At 39.5% G+C, this 19,904-nt stretch overlaps 3 protein-coding genes and 1 long non-coding RNA gene across 5 annotated transcripts in view; 2 read left to right on the top strand and 2 right to left on the bottom strand.

Moving 5' to 3' along the window:
- LOC136237220 (uncharacterized) overlaps positions 1-19,904 on the top strand; it is a 351,388-nt gene that overhangs the window by 75,193 nt on the left and 256,291 nt on the right. The gene's annotated exons all lie outside the window — the stretch shown is intronic.
- LOC136268679 (ATP-dependent DNA helicase RecQ-like) lies at positions 2,274-3,679 on the top strand. The gene is made up of 3 exons (XM_066064080.1): positions 2,274-2,478; positions 3,195-3,477; positions 3,526-3,679. The coding sequence occupies exons 1-3, from the start codon at positions 2,274-2,276 to the stop codon at positions 3,677-3,679; spliced, it is 642 nt and encodes a 213-aa protein (XP_065920152.1).
- Positions 4,635-6,414, bottom strand: LOC136268680 (uncharacterized). Its single transcript, XM_066064081.1, has 4 exons — positions 5,960-6,414; positions 5,811-5,913; positions 5,466-5,765; positions 4,635-5,408 (listed from the first exon to the last, which is right to left on the bottom strand). The coding sequence occupies exons 1-4, from the start codon at positions 6,412-6,414 to the stop codon at positions 4,635-4,637; spliced, it is 1,632 nt and encodes a 543-aa protein (XP_065920153.1).
- LOC136267983 (uncharacterized) lies at positions 7,054-7,871 on the bottom strand. Of its 2 annotated transcripts, XR_010706844.1 has the most exons (4): positions 7,642-7,871; positions 7,522-7,576; positions 7,391-7,458; positions 7,054-7,327 (listed from the first exon to the last, which is right to left on the bottom strand). It is a non-coding gene; the product is annotated as an uncharacterized lncRNA (long non-coding RNA). The 2 variants fall into 2 exon arrangements; XR_010706843.1 differs by having other exon boundaries at positions 7,054-7,458.

A 19,904-nucleotide genomic window follows, 5' to 3' on the forward strand; every position in this document is an offset into this window, starting at 1 on the left:
CCTGTGGGTTACTAGCCCTGTCCCAGGAGGATTTGCCTGCACAAGGCTCAAGTGTCTGAGGTACACAGGCATCCCAGTGCTGGCTCACTAGGCGGCAATAACTGTGTTAGTACGGCTGCCGAAGACTTTGCTTTTTTTGCTTTTTGTGTGTACATCTATGTATATGTACAAATTTATTTTCTTATAGAATAATTTCTTTGGTGACCAAGTTGTCACAGATGGTAACGTACTCAATATGGAGTCCTCACAATTCATCACACTACAATGGACCAGAGATGGGACAGTACTCAGTAAGACTGGAACACTCTAAGGGTCTGTGCTACTGGATCATACTGCTGTGCTGTGAATGGCATCAACGTGCATTATGCTTATATTGATGTGCAAGGTGAGTAGTGTAACTTCACAAGTACCTCAGTAGCAGTGTACATATAAGAGTCTAAAATGCAAATATTTTTCCTGCTCCTAGCTGCCATGCCCATAAAAGTATGCACACAGATGTTTACAGTATTGCCCCCTCCCCAGGGGCAGAGACAGCTATCAAAAAGTATGGGGGGGGGGGGGGCTCCAGAGGCGGATCTATAGGATTTTGCTAGGGGGGGGGGGGGGGGGGCACACTGGTAGAAATGACTTCACAGTGTGCAGAGCACACTTGGCGAAGTGCAAAGCACGAGCTATCTAGGGGATCTGGGGGCATGCCCTCCCAGGAAATTTTGAGAAATTAGTACTCTGAGATTGAATTTGGTGGCAAGTTTTCACTTACTCTAGCTGTCTTTGATATTCCATCTTTTACCCATCCATACTCTGTGAAAGACGTTTGCCTTTTCGCCATGCCGTCTGCATTGGAAACCATGCAGTCACCAAAATCTCTGGAGTCACCCATGTGATTATGTACTATATATTGTGTGTATATGTTGTACAGCTGCTACTTTGAGTGAACAGGAGGCAAAAGGTTGGTACTTGCTGGCCACAGTTTATTTTCCTCTTATGTACCAAAAGGCTTAGCCTGTGCAAGGGTGCTCCCTCAACATATAATACAAAAACAAAAGGCAGACATAGTACAAGGACAAACTACAGTGAAACCTCTCTTATCAGGACCTCTATTATCCGGGCGCCTCCAGACAGCCCAAATTAGTCATGTGCCTTGTAGTTGATTGGCTATGATGAAGTTTGGTTTAGATGAAAGCTCAAGGAGGGAGCCTAAAAGTTGCTGTTTAACTGTTTGGTGGCTTGTTTATTCTACTAAATAATAACTACCACTTGATTACGAGATGATAATGAATTTTTGCAGCCTAGGGGAGTGACCATGATTGCTCTGACTGTAATGATTTCCCCACTGCCCACTAGCACTAACTGATTGCAATAGCAACATTATACTTGTATTTAAGTTAGCATTTTAGCATACCATTCTTAGTTACGGGCATTCCTAAGATATAGACGGTAGTACATACCAGACTGCCTGGTTAAGAGAGGTTCCACTGTACACAAGGTGCAAAACAAAGCATTTATAGATTTGATAGTAATGATACAATTGTTCTGCAAAATATATGTTCTGATACCACAGACCATTTAATCTACCCAGCAATTTTATATGTGAGCAAATGAATGACAATTTACTATGTGTGACGAATATAATTGCAGAGCTGTAGAATACGAATGCTGGCTTATATATATATATATATCAAGAGTCCATAATAAGAGAGAGAGAGAGTGTCTAACTTCAATATGCCTTATCAAAAATGAACCCGTTTAGTGGATCCGTATATTCTAGTGTACTCACGCATAATACCAATGTGTTAAATCAGGCGTATCAACACCTTCCCTACGAAGTCTTTGATAGAGCCACATTGAGTCACGTGCGTTTAACTGGACAGCACTGTTTCGATTGTGGGATTTTTAATTATAACGCGTGGCGTTCGCATGGAATGGATAGTATTATTCAAGATCCTACTTCGACCCCTACCTCCCGACCTGGGAAGCGAACTAACCGAGGAATTCGTTGGTTATTTGACGAATTGTCTGATTACAACACCGTACCCCAGACGTAGTCTCGCGTGGCCAGACCGCTATTTCTCCATCACGGCGCTTATCGATTAGAGATTATAAGCGCCTACTGCGAAATAGGGTCTGGTCCAGAATCAATAGGCAAACTTGTTTTCACACCCCAAGCTAGTGCTCGGGGTGTTTAATTAGTTGTCGTCATGAAACGTATACTTCCTTTTGATACAAGCACAGTGCCACGGTACGCTAGAGTCTGCTTATTTAATAGAGCGGAGATGCAGGTGGCAAGGGACCTAGCCGCGATAGAAGATTCTGTTTCTCGAGCCGCGAAGGATATGGGTTATTTTCCTCTGAAACCGAAACAAATTGAGGCAATTCATTCATTTATGCTGGGGAATGACACATTCGTGTCCTTGCCCACAAGATACGGCAAGTCGGCCATTTACGCTGTTTTGCCAATCGCCTTCGACTATTTTTTGGGTATGTAGCATTGGAACAATAAATTAAACAGTGTGTGAGTGTGTGTGGAGGAAGGTGTATACAAGCACTGAGGTTTTTTTACCAAGTAGTTGGTCAAATTGTTGCCATGCGGTATACATTGAAATGCAAATTATGCATTTGGAACTTGAGTATACTTTAATTCCTGTGCATTATGATGTACAATTAGCATAGCAACTTTGCTGAGCTGATATCATTTGATAATCAATCTGGAGTTCTGTGTGAAAACACTTACCGCTAGCTATTTCACGGAGTTAAAATGAAAGTCTATTGATTTCGTTCATTTACCCTTTTTCTCTCAGCATATAATGTAAACCGTGATGCATGACTGCCATTATTTTAGGTTTACTTGTGGGTAACATGTTTATTTAGACTACTAGTATCAAGGAATGTAATGGCCATTCGATCAAAATTCAGTGTAAGTAGATGTATGCCTCACTTTTCTATCTATTGGTAGCTGATGAATAGCTACAGATGAACCAGTCTGGCACAGCCAAACTACTTTCTTTTGTTTGTGTGTTTGAGGGGAGTGATCTAACTACATGAAACCAGTTCCACTGCATATTTTACATTCCAATGTAACAATAGCTACAACCAGTTGTGATAGGAAGAGAAAAACCTGAGACCACCAGTCCCAGTGCAGTGATTGTATACAACCAAAATTATTCACTGTGTAGTTAATAATGCTTTATCTGCAGGATGTAAAGGCAGTATTGCTGTGGTTGTAAGCCCATTAATATCATTAATGATGGACCAGCGGCAGAAAATTGCACCTAAGGGACTGTCAGTTGAGTTTGTCGGGGAGGCACAGACAGATGATAATGCCATTAGGAGAGTTATAGATGGAGATATACAGCTTGTGTATATTAGCCCAGAAAGTCTGTTGGAAAATAGGTGTTTCTGGACTATGTTTCGGAAGCCAGTTTATCAGGACAAAATGGTTGCCTTTGTAGTTGACGAGGCTCACTGTGTACGAATATGGTAAGCACACAGTAGATAGCTCATTGTTCACTGCTGTTTAATTTGCAGGGGTGATGATTTTCGGAAAGCCTTTTCAAGGCTAGGAAATCTACGCAGTGTACTTCCCAGCTGTATCAATGTGATGGCTTTAACTGCCACAGCAACTAAAGAGACATTGACATCTATAGAAGACAGATTATCCTTTAAAAAATTTATAAAATGATTGGCTTGCATCCCAACCGTGCCAACATAAAATATGTAGTAAAGACAGGTAAAGATTTGTGTTCTAAAATTGCTGGGGAGTTGATAGAACAAAGAATTTCTGTCAAAAAGACAGTGATTTTCTGCAGAACAGTAAATAAGTGTGCTCAAATATTCTCATTATTAATGAAGGCACTGGGCCCCAATATCACTGAGCCGCCACGTTTACCTGTAGATGTCTTAAAATTCAGACTTGTGGATAATTTTACAGCAGGATCTTTGAAAGAGGTGAGGGAAGCAATTGTTCATGAATTTTGCCAGCAGGAGACCAAGCTCCGTGTTATCATAGCAACAAGTGCATTTGGTCTGGGGATTGACTGTCCTGACATTGCGAGGGTGATTAACTGGGAACCACCCAATCTGTTAGAAGATTTGGTACAAGAGAGCGGTCGAGCTGGATGGAATGGTGACCCTGCAGAAGCAATTTTGTACTATAGAAATCCTGGAAAGAATATCACTAAAGAAATGCAACAATATGGATTAAATACCAGAACATGCCGCAGATCTTTACTATTCAAGAATTTTCTGTTTGGGGAAACCCTCTCAACTCCTATAAAAGCTGATCAGTGTTGTGATTTATGTGCTTTAGTTAATTCGCAGTAATTAATGTAACAATAATACTGCTTGATAATTGAGTACTGTTGTAATTTGTTTTGTTTGATATATACACTGTTCAATAAATTATTCACTTAATATAATTCTAAATTAATAATCTTTTCTTTAACATAGCTTTCAATTTTTGTCCAGTTCAGGCTTTGAAAAAGTGGTTCTTTATTAAAGGATGCATAATTTTGAGTACAGTTGTCCGACAACAAGCCTTCAGATTTTAGTATGGAGACAATTGATTGAAATTCTTTTCTAAAAGATGGTGTTGAATGATAGTCCTTGTTAGCCAGCATACCAAGTTCTTTCTCAAACTACTGACATACATGAGATACAGGGCCAATTGATTTTGCCAAACGCTGAATGGTAGATGGCTGAACTATATTTGCTCCAGCACTTTGTATTGCCATTTTAAGTCGCCGGTTGAGATGCTCCATGTGAAGGTCGCATGGTATATTCTGGCCTGGTCTACCATGTGTATTAATGGTTCTGCTCCACTTCAATTCAGCACACTTGCGAGGAGACAAATACAAAGTTTGTGCTAAGAAATTAAACGCTTCTCCAGCATAATTGTAATGATTTGTTTGCTGGAAAATAAATAATAAAAATTTCCAGTACAACATAATTCTATCTCCATCTCCCTCTTTAACAGAGTCATGAAATCCATGCCACAAAAGACCTAATGTAATAAGATCAGTTGCATATGATGTACCAGATGAAATCTCTATGTGATCTCTACTTGGCTGGGATGATAAGGGAATTCCTGACTCTCCTGATGCTCTGGTCTCCTCTGATGCTCTGTTCTCCTCAGGGGAGTGGGACGGTGGGATTAAACACTTTACCCATTTGGACACAACTTTGCTGGCAACATCTAGGCAGGTATATCTATTCTGGGGCTCCAAATTCAGCAACTCTTCAGCAGCAACAACAATATAAGAATGCAAAATCACTAGAAAAAAATCTTCATGTGCTTTCATATTTTTTTCTGGGTCTTTACTGATTGCTGATCGGCTCAAAACATTCCGCAGCTGAAATAGTGAGCCTTTGTCACATGCAGACTTTGTGTCGTACAATCTGTCCCAAATTGCCTGAAATATTATTGCATATACCTAATAATGTGACATCAATTCAATTAATTCACTCACGGTTAAGAAGCACTGCCTTGCATGCCAATCTACAATTGTAGGGACAAACCCTTTAAGTTTGCTTAATGCAGTTGGGTGGAAACATCGCAACAATATAGCACTACGAGCCCTGGCAATGGTCAGTTGATCTCCAAAAAGAAGTAGCTGAAATAATCTGGATTTATCACAACTAAAATCTTCTCCACCAACAGTAAGACTTTCAACTACTTCTTCACAAGGTACATACTTGCTCAGCTCATCAACAATGTGGCACATGTCACTGACCTTGGCTTCATTTTTTAATTGAACTCCAAGTGCGACCTAACAAAAATACATACTTAAAAATACTGTAATAATATGTCATACCACTTCTGATTCAGCTGACATTTCCTTGGAATAACGTGATGGTATGTGCCACTCTACACAATGTTTCTCTTCTCTAAATCTTTCCATGTGCTGGACAAGCATTCTATTGTAAAAAATAAACAGTCCAATTTAGTTTGTATTATACGAACCTTGATACCAAAACTTGAAAGTCCTTAATCAGTGCCTGGAAATCCATAGCAGATGGCAATATTTTATCTGGTGAAATCATATTACTAGATGGAGTATCAGACAATGATGAAATGTCCACACGGTTTTTAACTGCATACGAGTGGAAGTAATGAAGTGACTGTGTCTTACTGTCCTCCCTTTGAAAACTGGGTCTAACATTCTTATCAATGTTGTCGCCAACAATAGCAAACCCATAGCAGCTTCCCTCAATGGGATGACTAGTTGCACTAGCAGTGTTTGTGTGTGTAACATTACCAGAATTCATATCACTACCATTAACACCACTCTCCATGTGGTGACCATGTGCATCACTGCATGCATCCTGAGCTTCGATTTGATCTACATGATGACTCTTCTTCCTTGCTTCCTGACGAGAGTCAGCGATGGTAGCTTCACTAATTTCATCAGCATCCATGTCAATACTTGAAAGATAACAAATATATATGTTATGTAATGTTCAAGAGTTGGGTCAATATCTTTAAGTGTATACCTTGACATTGATCAGCCTCTTCATCAACATCAAAATATGAAACATCACTGAGTGCAACAATACTATCAACTTCATAGATATTATCATCTTCATCACTCTTGTCATGTTCTATGCTTGCAACACTTGCCAGTTCAAAACTGGTCATATCTGATGGCTGTGTCAACTACACTTCAATTAAATCGCCATTAACAAAAGGGAAGTCTTGCTTACTTGAAAATGCTCTTTTAGCTTCTTACTCCAAGCCAATACTTCGTCATCATGACCACGTGAAAGATCATCAATGATAGTGGATGTTGATGAGGCAGACATACAAACCATTAAAGGCTGCAAGTATCTGTATATCTACAAAATGATATTAAATAATTCAAATACATTTGTACGCATAAAATACTAAAATGCACCTGTTTATGAGCTGCATTTCCATAAAGTAGAACTGATACCAAACGCTGCATCAGGCTCATCGTTTCTTCAATAGCAGAGAAATGACAAATCCTAAGAAAGCCTTATCACTTTTAGGCAAGATTGATCTTAGCAACCCAAGTAACACTGGAACCCTATGCTGAAACTCTGACCACAGTGCCTCCCAGCTAAACGACTTGAGCATGCCATTGCTTTGCTGTAGTATAGACTTATTGGAAGTAGAGCAAATATTATTGAATTCTACTCTAATCTGTCTCGAAATAGTTCTTAGGATATATCTGCTTAACCCACTACCAGGATTTAGCATACCACTTGCACTTGTTCGGTAGCATCTGCGAGCATAAGATGAAATTATCCGTGCTCTGAGTGGAGTTTTGATGTTATAATTACGGGTCTTTCCATCTTTCCTTATCTTGACCTACATTGCATCAACAAGAACACAATTATATGCCTGTAGTACATTAGTATATAGATTACTAACAGAAACTTTAGCTTGTGAGTCAGAGACAGAGTTAGCTAGAGTACTTGCAGATGAGGTAGCTGTAGTTGCTATTGGAGTTGATATCATATTAGTTACCATTGGCATTGAGTCATTTGTGCTGCTGATTGTACCTCTAGTCACTGTCTCATAGTGTGTATCATCATCAATTCTAGCAGCTTCACCAGCCTATGTTATAAGGTAAGCCAAACTTATTGAGCTAACTACATTAATATCATGGCATTTGAACGTACTGGTTGATCACAAATTTGAGTATCCAACCTCAATCTCTTTCTAGCAGGTGGTACAGCACTAAGAGTAGCACTGGTACAAGTCAGGTTTAGTTTTCCATTAATATCTGCTATTGCACTATTTAAATCTTCTTCACTCTACAATTGACTGGCATAAACACAAGTTAAGCGAATATAAAAAACTCACTCCTACTGCTTTAAACAAAAGATCTTTACAAGCACCACACAAATAAGCATTGGGGTTCCTAAACTGTGCTAAACGAAAAGGCGTTAATGAACCAGTGCATGCCACTGCTCGGCTTAAAAAGCGGTTTTCACGAGCACAGCAAGGACCATGCAGTTTTCTTCTGTCCCTCTTTTCTCTGGTACTTTCCACAGAGACCAGACAAAGCACACACACAGCAGCCATTCATCTAGTGATTATTAATACTCCCGCCTTCACTGAGCCCTGCCTGTCCGGCAGTGCCGAACTTGATGTGATAATGAACTGTTAATAATTTCGCTCATAGCCACACGTGTCTTATAGTGCAAAAGGAAGTATACGTTTCATGACGACAACTAATTAAACACCCCGAGCACTAGCTTGGGGTGTGAAAACAAGTTTGCCTATTGATTCTGGACCAGACCCTATTTCGCAGTAGGCGCTTATAATCTCTAATCGATAAGCGCCGTGACGGAGAAATAGCGGTCTGGCCACGCGAGACTACCCCAGACGATGTATCACCTTTTCCAACAGCAGACAATGAGCAGGAATCCAATGTGGGATTAATGGAAGGGGAGTCATTCTCGGTACCTATCGAGCCAGAAGTGATTCCATCAAGTATCGTCAGTGGCACTGACAATGAGCAGGAAGGATTAATGGAACAAGTTATTCCATCAAGTATCGTTGCTGCTGAGCGCGACAGTCAACTTCAGGTAGTTACAACACCTGAGCAACCTTCAAGATTTAATTTCGTCAGCGAGCCGCCTACTGTGAGTTCACGTGCGGTTGCTACACCAATGGAGCAGCAAGAATTTTTGCAAAATACTGTTGACAATGTTGCAAGTAAATTTCCAGAACTAGCATTTACACTAAGATACGATGGCTTGGATAGCAGTAACCCCGTGCTAACAATATCACAGAGAACAGTGTTTAATCACCCCCCACATGGATTGACTTCTCGAGTTTGTGTTACCATACAATACAAACACTACAAAGTTCATGTTCTGATGAGACTGTGGAGTGAAGGAGAGATTGAATCAATTGATGATGTAATGGAGCTTTGTGGTATGTTTGGCGAGTTACAAATTCTGTCCTGGAATTGATCCTGTGCATTATGAAGATGATTACCACAAAGCTATTCATTTTCATATTAGAAGTGTTCAGCTGTCTGAGTTTCCATTTTCACGAGTTGATTCTGTGAATTGCAAGCTTTAATATAAGCTTAGCAGAGAAGGCTGCAAGTGAAGTGAAGTGCCCACCTTGCAAGCGCTTGGTGCATGATTTAAACTTACAAAAAAATGCACCCTGGAAGAAAGCCCAAGCAAAAGGATAAAAAGGCAACAGCCCTCTTCTAGAGCACGGCTGCAGCACATGTCACCTGCCAGCCAGCAAGCACGTAAACAGTATGCTCAGTACCAGTGATCTAGCAATATTCGGAAATTGAGTAAGCTGGAGGATAGTGAAGTAGTACTCAGTGATGAACAGAGCGAGGAGATGTGTGAAGTGATGGAAGCTGTGAAAGCCGAGGATTTGGATAAGCTGTACCAAGAAGGAGACCAGCATGGAGTAGGGAGTGTAATGAAGACATTGTGGATGACAGATAAAGATCACCAGAAAAAACAGTTTTTCTTGAATCAGGAGGAGAATTGTGAGTACAAAATTCATATGTTTTGTATTTATCATGTCTATTCTCAGCTGTTGGAGGCCGTGGGAACCGGTGGAACATGATTACCATCCGTATGGGTAAGTGAATGTACACTGTATTAGTAAATTTAGATGTTTCTTTTCTCCTGTAGCTTTAGCAATTTATGCACGCAGCCCTGCAGCTCACAAAGCTCTACAAAGTTTTGAAATCCTAAAATTACCATCCAAGTCCACCATGCAAGCATACACTGGAGCTTTCATGCATGCTCCAGGAGCAAGTAATGTCTGCATTGTTGGGCAAGTATCTCAGTATGTTTTGTTCAAAGAAGAGTGTCGAAAGAATGGACGGTAGGAACCTAAATCTGATGGAGCCTTGATATTTGATGAGGTAAAAGTGGCCTGTCAGTTAATGTGGAACTCCCGGAATCACCAACTGATGGGGTTGGCAATGACATCCAAGGATATGGCATCTTTAAGTGACATCTACCGAATTCTTAAAAATCCTGAAGCTAACCAAACATCTTATATCTTGCAATTTATTTAGAGGGACCTTACCAGCAGCTATGACATGGTGGGTCCATACTATACGTCTGCTGCCTCAGTGGAAGCCAAATTTGTAGTGGCTTGTGTTTTCGAGACCATTAGGCTTTTTCAGCATCATGGTCTGAAAACTAGTGTGTTGGTATGTGATGGTGGATCTTCAAATATTTCTGCAATCAAAGCAAGTCATGACCACCATGGGGCATATTCAATAAAACAAGAAGGAGTTGACAGATACGAAGTGGAGCCTTGGATGGTTAATCCATATAATCCTCCAAACAAGATTTTTTGGTTGATTTGCCCATCCCACCAGGTAACAGTAAAATATTAATTTATTGAGTTGATTTTGTGGGATACTTTTATGTAGCTGAAAAACATGGTTAATGCATTGTTTTCTTCAAAACAAGGAGGGACAAAGCAGTTTAAACAGGGAAAAGGCACAGAGTTTGGGTGGAAAGCCATTACTGACTTGTATAAGAGAGAGCTGGTACGGGTCCACAACAATCAGGCAAGAGTGGTTCCACGATTAAGAGAGGCTCACTGTTTACAAGACTCGTGGACTAAACTTAATGTGCTGCCAGCAACGATCATGCAGGTAAACATTATAAATCTGAGATTTCATGTATATTTTATGACTGCTTGTATTATTTCATGAAATACATGCTTCATGCAAACACACCAAATGTAACTTATTTTTTATATACACAGCAAGAGCAAGTCCTGGGGGAGCTCTTTTGGTATGTGAACCAGTATCCTCCACCAGACGATGCTTCTGAAGTGCAGGAGACTTTGGCTTACTTGGAAGCATGTAGCTTGATTTTTGAAAGGGGGTTCCTGTCCCATGATCGTATCAGAAACTTGGACAGCAAGATACTGCAGAACATTACAAAGGGGTATGACTACTTTTCTGGGTGGCTAACTTCTATACTGAAGGAAGGTACAGTATTGATTCGGTATTTTGCAATTATGATATTGAACTGTTGGTTTTTAGATCCAAAATATCCCCATACATCATCAACCCAATGATCATTCCTCTCTTGGCAAAGTATGTTTACTGTATAGCATCAGAAAAAAAATGCAGCAGTCAACCTAAGTGATTGTGTACTTTTTATTAGCCAGATAATTTTGTGTCAAGGTCGTTTGTCACTTATTCACTGTTTGTATTTTGTTTGTTTAACAGCATGGGACCTACTAAGAATTGATGTGTATGAATTCCGAGCATTCTGCAGGTGGTTTTTAGCAACATACCCCACTTATTTTGTCTCTCCCTTGCGCTTGTCAGGATCAGCAGTGGAAAGTTTATTTAGCCAGTACAAGTTTACGGCTGGTGGGAAACTGGACTCTGTAAATTATACCACTGCTCGTGCTGCTCATCTCATCAAGCAGTGTGCTGTTTCACACCATAGTGGTGTAAGCTACAGGGATGAAAATTTGACTATAGTAGAAACCCCTTTGGAGAGAAAGGCATATAATAAAAAATCTGTATAGTTTTTTAATTACATTGTTTACGTAATAAAGCATTATTACATTACATTATTTGCATAATAGAGTTTTAAAAACTATCAGTTGTTACTTCCTAGCTTAGTTTCTAATTGGATATGATGTGCTAGTAGTTTAGCTCTCAAATTTGCATCAACTGTTAAAGCCAAGCCTTTCTTTGTTGCCAGTTGTTGTTTAGTTGCTGACAAGAATTCTTGTATTACAAATCTTCCTTGTAAATGTGTCGAAAACACTTCTTAATGCATCTTTGGAATACACAGTTGTCACGTTAGGTGATCTGGAGGACAATGCCTCTGTAAAAGCATCAAAAAATTTTGGCTGTCCATGTATTCTTTCATGTGCTACCTATATGGAAATGGTCATTGACAATTATTTACGTCTAATTCCAAACTAACCTTAATTAAATTGTCCCCTTCCTGGTGTAGCCCATCAAGATTTACAATCTCCTTAACTGCAGTATCTAGTTCTCTCAAAAATGGTATCAAAATAGGATCAGGTGAATACATATATCCTTGATCATGATACTTCAGGTAACTTGGTATGTTGACTTTATCCTTGGAATTCATACAGTGTAGAATTGATATTTCCTGGGATAAGATATCCCTTTGACTATCTTTGCAAGTCTTGATATGTTTGTAATGAAGATGCAGCATGTCTGATATAGCAGCACCACGGAAACGAAAATACACATCATCTCCATCAGCTTCCTGTGTTGTAGAACTTGTGGTACTAAAACTGTTACACTGAAAACAGTTAACATGATCAAGTAAACAGTGATACAATGCTGATGATATTGTCATCATTACAGGATTACTTGCTGGGACAGGCACTTCGTTCTCTTCACAGAATCTCAGCCAAATTACTTGAGATTCACCAATCTGATAACCAGCAGAATCATTCAACCCAATTTCTGACATGGCATATTGGCTGCCTAGTAAGAAAGCACTGCAGTACTTTTGCCACTGAAACTGAAACTGCAAGAATGGGTCTGGCCCCTTTTTACATTCTTTATATAAACCAACAAAACACAGTTGGTGGCTCATAATGATGTCCTTAAGGGGTTGCTCTGTATCATGAAGTATACTGGTAAATTCTTTTAGCTTTTCAGGAAAAAATTGTTTATCAAACTTGACACAAACCTCGCTTTGAAACACAGAGAAATCTATAGAATTCAAAGATGCCAATAACTCCTCTCTCTCTGTGTGGTTCATCGCTTTTGATTTTCTCTTCTTTGTTGGAGGTAAGGAACTTTCTGACATCTGGGCTGGCTCATTATCAGCTTGTGCACCTTTTCTTGGACCCTGTGTCTGCTTCTCTGTAGTCTGTTTTGCTACACTTTTCACTGTTCTAAAGGTAGCAATAAAATTCATGTACACGCTTATCATGAAACATTTATACTGTACTTACCCAGTGTTGTTACTTGGATTTTTCGATTGATCCATCGTCCTTTTACGAGTTTTCCTCATTGCTGTAGCAGTTTCTACTAGGCATTCAATGGATCTAGACTGTGACTGCTGCATCGATATTGCCGTTCACCACGCTACATTGAACAGAGTTGTTAAGTGCAAACCAATTTTTTGTTGCAACTAAACTTACTTCTCATTATTACTCGAAGTATTTACCTTATCTGTACCTTTACTTCTCGCTTTACTTCTCGTAATTCTTTTCACACTTTCCAACGACGCCATGCCTTATACTGACACTCTTTAAAACTGATGCAAGTGACAGCGCATACCGCCCTTTCAATTAGCTAGGGCGTGCGCATTGCAGATTAACACCAAGAGGCCATAATCATAGATATTATAGCTTCTTAAGCTATAATATCTACGCATAATAGAAAGGTAATCAACAATTCTTTGAAGGAAGCCAGTTCGCCCTATTATACTTAACGGATTCATTTTTGATAAGGCATATTGAAGTAAGACACTCTCTTATTATGGACTTTTGTATATATGTAATAGCAATTATGGACTCTTGGTAATAGTTATACCATGGGCAAGAGTGCTTTGCCTGATATATACGCACAAGCCCGAGGGCCGCAGGCCTGAGAGCGAGTGCATATATGTGACCTAATTTTAGAAAACCGTCGATATCCACACAATTTTCAAAATACATTTTATTGGTTCTTTGTTTTCTACAGGGACAGAGGAATGGACTAGCCAAGTTTCAGCTTCCTAAATTAAGCAGCGCGGGAGATACAGCACTAGACAGCCGGACAAGCAAATAATTTGATATGTACAGAAGCTATCGAGAAAAGAATCTACGGGCGCTTACATAAACCATCATAACTTACTGATACAATGACGTACAGAATTGAATCTTGGCTCATTGTCTTTGCCATGAATTTGTGCATCCACCAAGGTATAGTGTTGTCCCCAGGCATGCTTCTTTGTTCGAGAAGGAAGGCAAATTCACTAAAAAACGATCGTCGGTAAATTCTTTTGTCACCGCAAAGTAAACAAACGTCTGCAACTTTGGAATCTTTTCATGTATGGAAATGGAACAAAGAGTTTTGTACTTCCTATGGACAGGCGAACACGATGATTCCCAGGATCTATCCATTGGCGGCCTAATTCTCCCACCAGCGAGGCAATAAAAACTTGCGTAATTTTTTTCTAGAGCTTGCATTTTTTACCCATAATTTTTAAATGCGTTTTATTACAAAAGTACTGTTGTGCATATATCGACGGTTTTCCAAAATTCGGTCACATATACAGGCAAAGCACGAGTGCCCATGGTATAACTAATATGTTCTACTTTAGCATGCAGACTCACCTTATTGGCAAAATCTGCAGTTGCTATACCCTTCTCTTATATAGGGAACCAAGTGAGCTGTGATTGTGGGATTGAATTTTGACAGACAAACTGTGATTTTGGGACTCAATGATACATCAAACAGTAGTTTGATTTTATTATTGCTAATATAGCAATTTTAAGATACTAGTGTTAATTATGTTACTTTAATTGCTACATTTACAAAAGTGAAAAAACATAATAGAAAGGTAGTCAGACATTGCATACCTAATAGGTGTGCACACCTATTAGGTATGCAATGTCTCAAGTTAAGGAGATATACACACTGGTGGCAGTGCGTATATCTCTTGAACACTATAAGTCATGGCCTTCCAAGTTCATAGAATTGGATGCGTGTCGAAGATCCCTTTTCGCAAATCCGGTCACATATATGACCGGCTTTCCTTTGATCTGAGGTGTGAAAGTGGTATACATATATATATATATATACCATATATATTTCTGGCATTAAACTGAGTGTTGCATGGTGAGCAAATCTTTCTTCGTAAGCACGTCACAATATACAAATTGGTCATTATTCAAGCTGAAAAATTCTGTCACTACTCTTGGTATAGTTCCAGGTAGCTATACATTGCTTATCTACAGTTTGTGCAGCATGAGACAACTGACATGAAACAGATAAGTAATGATGTGTGCTAATCCACGCATTGGACTTTTTGTGGTTCAAATGATGATGATGATTTTGTCAATTATAATGGTAAGTTGTGAATTAAATATTTGTTGAGTTTGTTGTTTGATAGGCTGCACAGTGGTGATCATTCCTTTAGAACAGATTCTCCTTTACCAGAACTATGTACATGTGTACCTCTTGTACTGTATCAAGACACACGGTAGTGTGTCGTGCGGCCCAAGAAGCCGGCGCGCAACCCCGTGAGTATATTGACAGGAAGAAAGAAAACGCAATTTTCGCACCTCCGTAGCTCTGTGCTGCCTTGATGAAACAAGACAAATTTTGCTGTGTACATTCCCCCCAACTTCAGCACTCCACATTCCAAATTTGAGCGAAATCGCTTCAGGCATTCCTGAGATATGCAACTTCAAAAATTGGCTTAGTTTCTTCGTTTTTTTTCTTCTTCTTATTTTTCTTCCTCTTTTCGCACACTTACACAAACTGCTATAAAACACGAACACGTTATCCGATTGCCTTGAAATTTGGCACACAGAAGGGGGGTATAAAGGCGCATCTCGGTACCAACTTTGGCTGGAATACCATAAACAGGCAAAGAGTTATGAGCGATTATGCACGAAAAATAACACCAATATGTTGTCACGCCTACAGGGTAAACCGCGTATGGGAAGAAGCTGAAAATCGGTGGGTGAATAGGTTAACTATTGAACCTCAAACCTTTTGTGGTTTGAAAGAAATCGAGCTAAAAACCAGGAAGATACAGCGAAAAAATCAACAGTGTGTAACAATTACGCAATCGAGATTAGCTAATTTATTATTATTATTATTATTATTATTATGCTTGCCACGCCTACCAGATAAACCACTTGGGGTAATGCTTTGAAAATCGCTGTACAGATGGAGTTATCATCTTAGAAAGGCTCTTCAATGGTGTAGAAGAATCAGACTTAAAGCCACGGAGTTATAACACGAAATCCAACTTGGTGTAGCAAGTGCGAGATCGAGGTACTCTAATAGAGCAGTCATCCTAATAGAGCAGTCACCCTGAAAAGAGATCAGTTAGAAATAAGTAACCTGTATAGAGATCAGCTACAAACAAATCACCCTGTAGAGAGTTCAGCTACAAACAATTCACCCTGTTCAGACATCAGTTAGAAGAAGTTTTCTTGTAGAGAGTTCAGTTACAAACAAATCACCCTGTTGAAAGATCAGCTAGAAGATGTCACCTTATAGATAGTTCAGTTACAAAGAAACCACCATGTAGAGAATTCAGCTACAAACTATTGACCCTGTAGATACATCAGCTAGAAGAAGTTACCTTGTAGAGAGTTCAGCTACAAAGAAACCATTCTGTAAAGAGCTCAGCTGCAAACAAATCACCTGTACAGAATTCAGCTACAAACAAATCACCCTGTAGAGAGATCAGCTAGAAGAAGTTACCTTGTAGACAGTTCAGCTACAAACAATTCACTCTGTACAGAGATCAGTTAGAAGAAGTTTCCTTGTAGAAAGTTTAGCTACAAACAAATCACCCTGTAGAAAGATCAGCTAGAAGAATTCACCTTGTAGAGATTTCAGCTACAAAGAAACCATTCTGTAAAGAGCTCAGCTGCAAACAAATCACCTATACAGAATTCAGCTACAAACAAATCACCCTGTAGAGAGATCAGCTAGAAGAAGTTACCTTGTAGATAGTTCAGCTACAAACAAATCATCCTGTAGAGAGATCAGCTAGAAGAAGTTACCTTGTAGATAGTTCAGCTACAAACAAATCACCCTGTAGATACATCAGCTAGAAGAAGTTACCTTGTAGAGAGTTCAGCTACAAAGAAACCATTCTGTAAAGAGCTCAGCTGCAAACAAATCACCTATACAGAATTCAGCTACAAACAAATCACCCTGTAGAGAGATCAGCTAGAAGAAGTTACCTTGTAGATAGTTCAGCTACAAACAAATCATCCTGTAGAGAGATCAGCTAGAAGAAGTTACCTTGTAGATAGTTCAGCTACAAACAATTCACCCTGTACAGAGCTCAGTTAAAAGAAGTTTCCTTGTAGAGAGTTCAGCTACAGACAAATCACCCTGTAGAGAGATCAGTTAGAAGAAGTTACCTTGTAGATCGTTCAGCTACAAACAATTCACCCTGTAAAGAGATCAGCTAGAAGAAGTTACCTTGTAGAGAGTTCAGCTACAAAGAAACCATCATGTAGAGAATTCAGCCACAAACAAATCATGTATAGAGAGTTCAGCTACAAACAAATCTCCCTGTAGAGAGATCAGCTAGAAGAAGTTTCCTTGTAGAGAGTTCTGCTACAAACAAATCACCCTGTAGAAAGATCAGCTAGAAGAAATCACCTTGTAGAGAGTTCCGCTTCAAAGAAACAATCATGTGAGAGTTCAGGTACAAACAAATTGTCCTGTAGAGAGATCAGCTAGAAGAAGTTACCTTGTAGAGAGTTCAGCTACAAAGAAACCATCATGTAGATAGTTCAGGTACAAACAAATCACCCTGTAGAAAGATCAGCTATAGAAGAAATCACCTTGTAGAGAGTTCAGCTACAAAGAAACCATCATGTAGAGAGTTCAGCTACAAACAAATCGGCCTGTAGAGAGATAAGCTAGAAGAAATGACCTTGTAGAGAGTTCTGCTACAAAGAAACCATCATGTAGAGAGTTCAGCTACAAACAAATCGGCCTGTAGAGAGATAAGCTAGAAGAAATGACCTTGTAGAGAGTTCAGCTACAAAGAAACCATCATGTAGAGAGTTCAGCTGCAAACAAATCACCTGTAGATAGTTAAGCTACAAACAAATCTCCCTGTAGAGAGATCAGCTAGAAGAAGTCACCTTGCAGGGAGTTCAGTTACAAAGAAATAAACCATGTAGACAGTTCAGCTGCAAACAAATCACCTGTAGAGAGTTCAGCTAGAAACAAGTCACCCTGTAGAGAGATCAGCTAGAAACAAGTCACCTTGTAGAGAGTTCAGCTAGAAGAAGTCACATTGTAGAGTTACAAAGAAACTACCATGTAGAGTTCAGCTGCAAACAAATCACCCTGTAGAGAACTCAGCTACAAACAAATCGCCCTGTAGAAAGATTAGCTAGAAGAAGTTACCTTATAGGGAGTTCAGCTATGAACAGATCACCCTGCAGAGAGTTCAGCTACAAACAAATCACCCTGTAGAGAGTTCAGTTACAAAGAAACCACCATGTAGAGAGTTCAGCTGCAAAGAAAATCAATCACTCTGTTGAGAGTTCAGCTAGAAGAAGTCACCTTGTAGAGAGTTAAGCTTCAAATAAATCACCCTGTAGAGAATTCAGCTAGAAGTTACCTTGTAGAGAGTTCAGCTACAAAGAAACCACCATGTAGAGAGTTCAGCTGCAAACAAATCACCTGTAGAGAGTTCAGCTAGAAACAAGTCACCCTGTAGAGAGATCAGCTAAAAACAAGTCACCCTGTAGAGAGTTCAGCTAGAAGAAGTCACCTTTTAGAGAGTTCAGCTACAAAGCAACCACCATGTAAAGAGTTCAGCTGCAAAAAACTCAATCACCTTGTAGAAAGATCGGCTAGAAGAAGTTACCTTGTAGAGTTCAGCTACAAAGAAACCGCCATGTAGAGAGTTCAGCTGCAAACAAATCACCTACAGAGAGTTCAGCTAGAAACAAGTCACCCTGTAGAGAGTTCAGCTAGAAGAAGTCGCATTGTAGAGAGTTCAGCTACAATGAAACTCCCATGTAGAGAGTTCAGCTGCAAACAAATCACCCTTTAGAGAATTCAGCTACAAACAAATATGCAGTGTAAAAAGATCAGCTAGAAGAAGTTACCTTGTAGAGAGTTCAGCTACAACGAAACCACCATGTAGAGAGTTCAGCTACAAACAAATCACCTGTAGAGAGTTCAGCTAGAAACAAGTCACCCTGTAGAGAGATCAGCTAGAAACAAGTCACCTTGTAGAGAGTTCAGCTAGAAGAAGTCACATTGTAGAGAGTTCAGCTACAAAGAAACCACCATTTAGAGAGTTCAGCTGCAAACAAATCACCCAGTAGAAAGTTCAGCTATGAACAGATCACCCTGTTGAGAGTTCAGTTAGAAACAAGGAATCCTGTAGAGAGATCACCTAGAAGTATCGCCTTGTAGAGAGTTCAGCTACAAACAAATCACCTGTATAAAGTTCAGCTACAAACAAATCACCCTGTAGAGAGATCAGCTAGAAGAAGTCACCTTGTAGAGAGTTCAGCTATAAAGAAACCACCATGTAGAGAATTCAGCTTCAAACAAACACCCTGTAGAGAACTCAGCTACAAACAAATCGCCCTGTAGAAAGATCAGCTAGAAGAAGTTACCTTGTAGGGATTTCAGCTACAAACAAATCACCCTGTAGAGAGTTCAGCTACAAAGAAACCATTCTGTAAAGAGCTCAGCTGCAAACAAATCACTTGTACAGAATTCAGCTACAAACAAATCACCCTGTAGAGAGATCAGCTAGAAGAATTTACCTTGTAGATAGTTCAGCTACAAACAAATCACCCTGTAGAAAGATCAGTTAGAAGAAGTTACCTTGGAGAAAGTTAAGCTACAAAGAAACCATTTTGTAAAGAGCTCAGCTGCAAACAAATCACCTGTACAGAATTCAACTACGAACAAATCACCCTGTAGAGAGATCAGCTATAAGAAGTTACCTTGTAGATAGTTCAGCTACAAACAAATCTCCCCGTAGAGAGATCAGCTAGAAGAAATTACCTTGTAGAGAGTTCGGCTACAAAGAAACCACCATGTAGAAAGTTCAGCTGCAAAGAAATCACCCTGTAGAAAATTCTGCCAGAAACAAATTGCCCTGTAGAAAGATCAGTTCGAAGAAGTTACCTTTTAGAGAGTTCAGCTACAAAGAAACCATTCAGTAAAGAGCTCAGCTGCAAACAAATCACCTATACAGAATTC

The sequence above is a fragment of the Dysidea avara genome, chromosome 10 (assembly GCF_963678975.1).
Source record: "Dysidea avara chromosome 10, odDysAvar1.4, whole genome shotgun sequence".
In the NCBI taxonomy this organism is placed as follows: Eukaryota; Metazoa; Porifera; class Demospongiae; order Dictyoceratida; family Dysideidae; genus Dysidea; species Dysidea avara.

Coding starts and splice junctions, on each gene's coding strand:
- LOC136268679 (XM_066064080.1), top strand. CDS start 2,274: ATGCAGGTGGCAAGGGACCTAGCCGCGATAGAAGATTCTGTTTCTCGA. Junction 2,479..3,194: donor CGCCTTCGACTATTTTTTGG/GTATGTAGCATT, acceptor CTTTATCTGCAG/GATGTAAAGGCAGTATTGCT. Junction 3,478..3,525: donor GCTCACTGTGTACGAATATG/GTAAGCACACAG, acceptor TTTAATTTGCAG/GGGTGATGATTTTCGGAAAG.
- LOC136268680 (XM_066064081.1), bottom strand. CDS start 6,414: ATGGATGCTGATGAAATTAGTGAAGCTACCATCGCTGACTCTCGTCAG. Junction 5,914..5,959: donor TTTCAAGTTTTGGTATCAAG/GTTCGTATAATA, acceptor TTTTTACAATAG/AATGCTTGTCCAGCACATGG. Junction 5,766..5,810: donor TGTCAGCTGAATCAGAAGTG/GTATGACATATT, acceptor TATTTTTGTTAG/GTCGCACTTGGAGTTCAATT.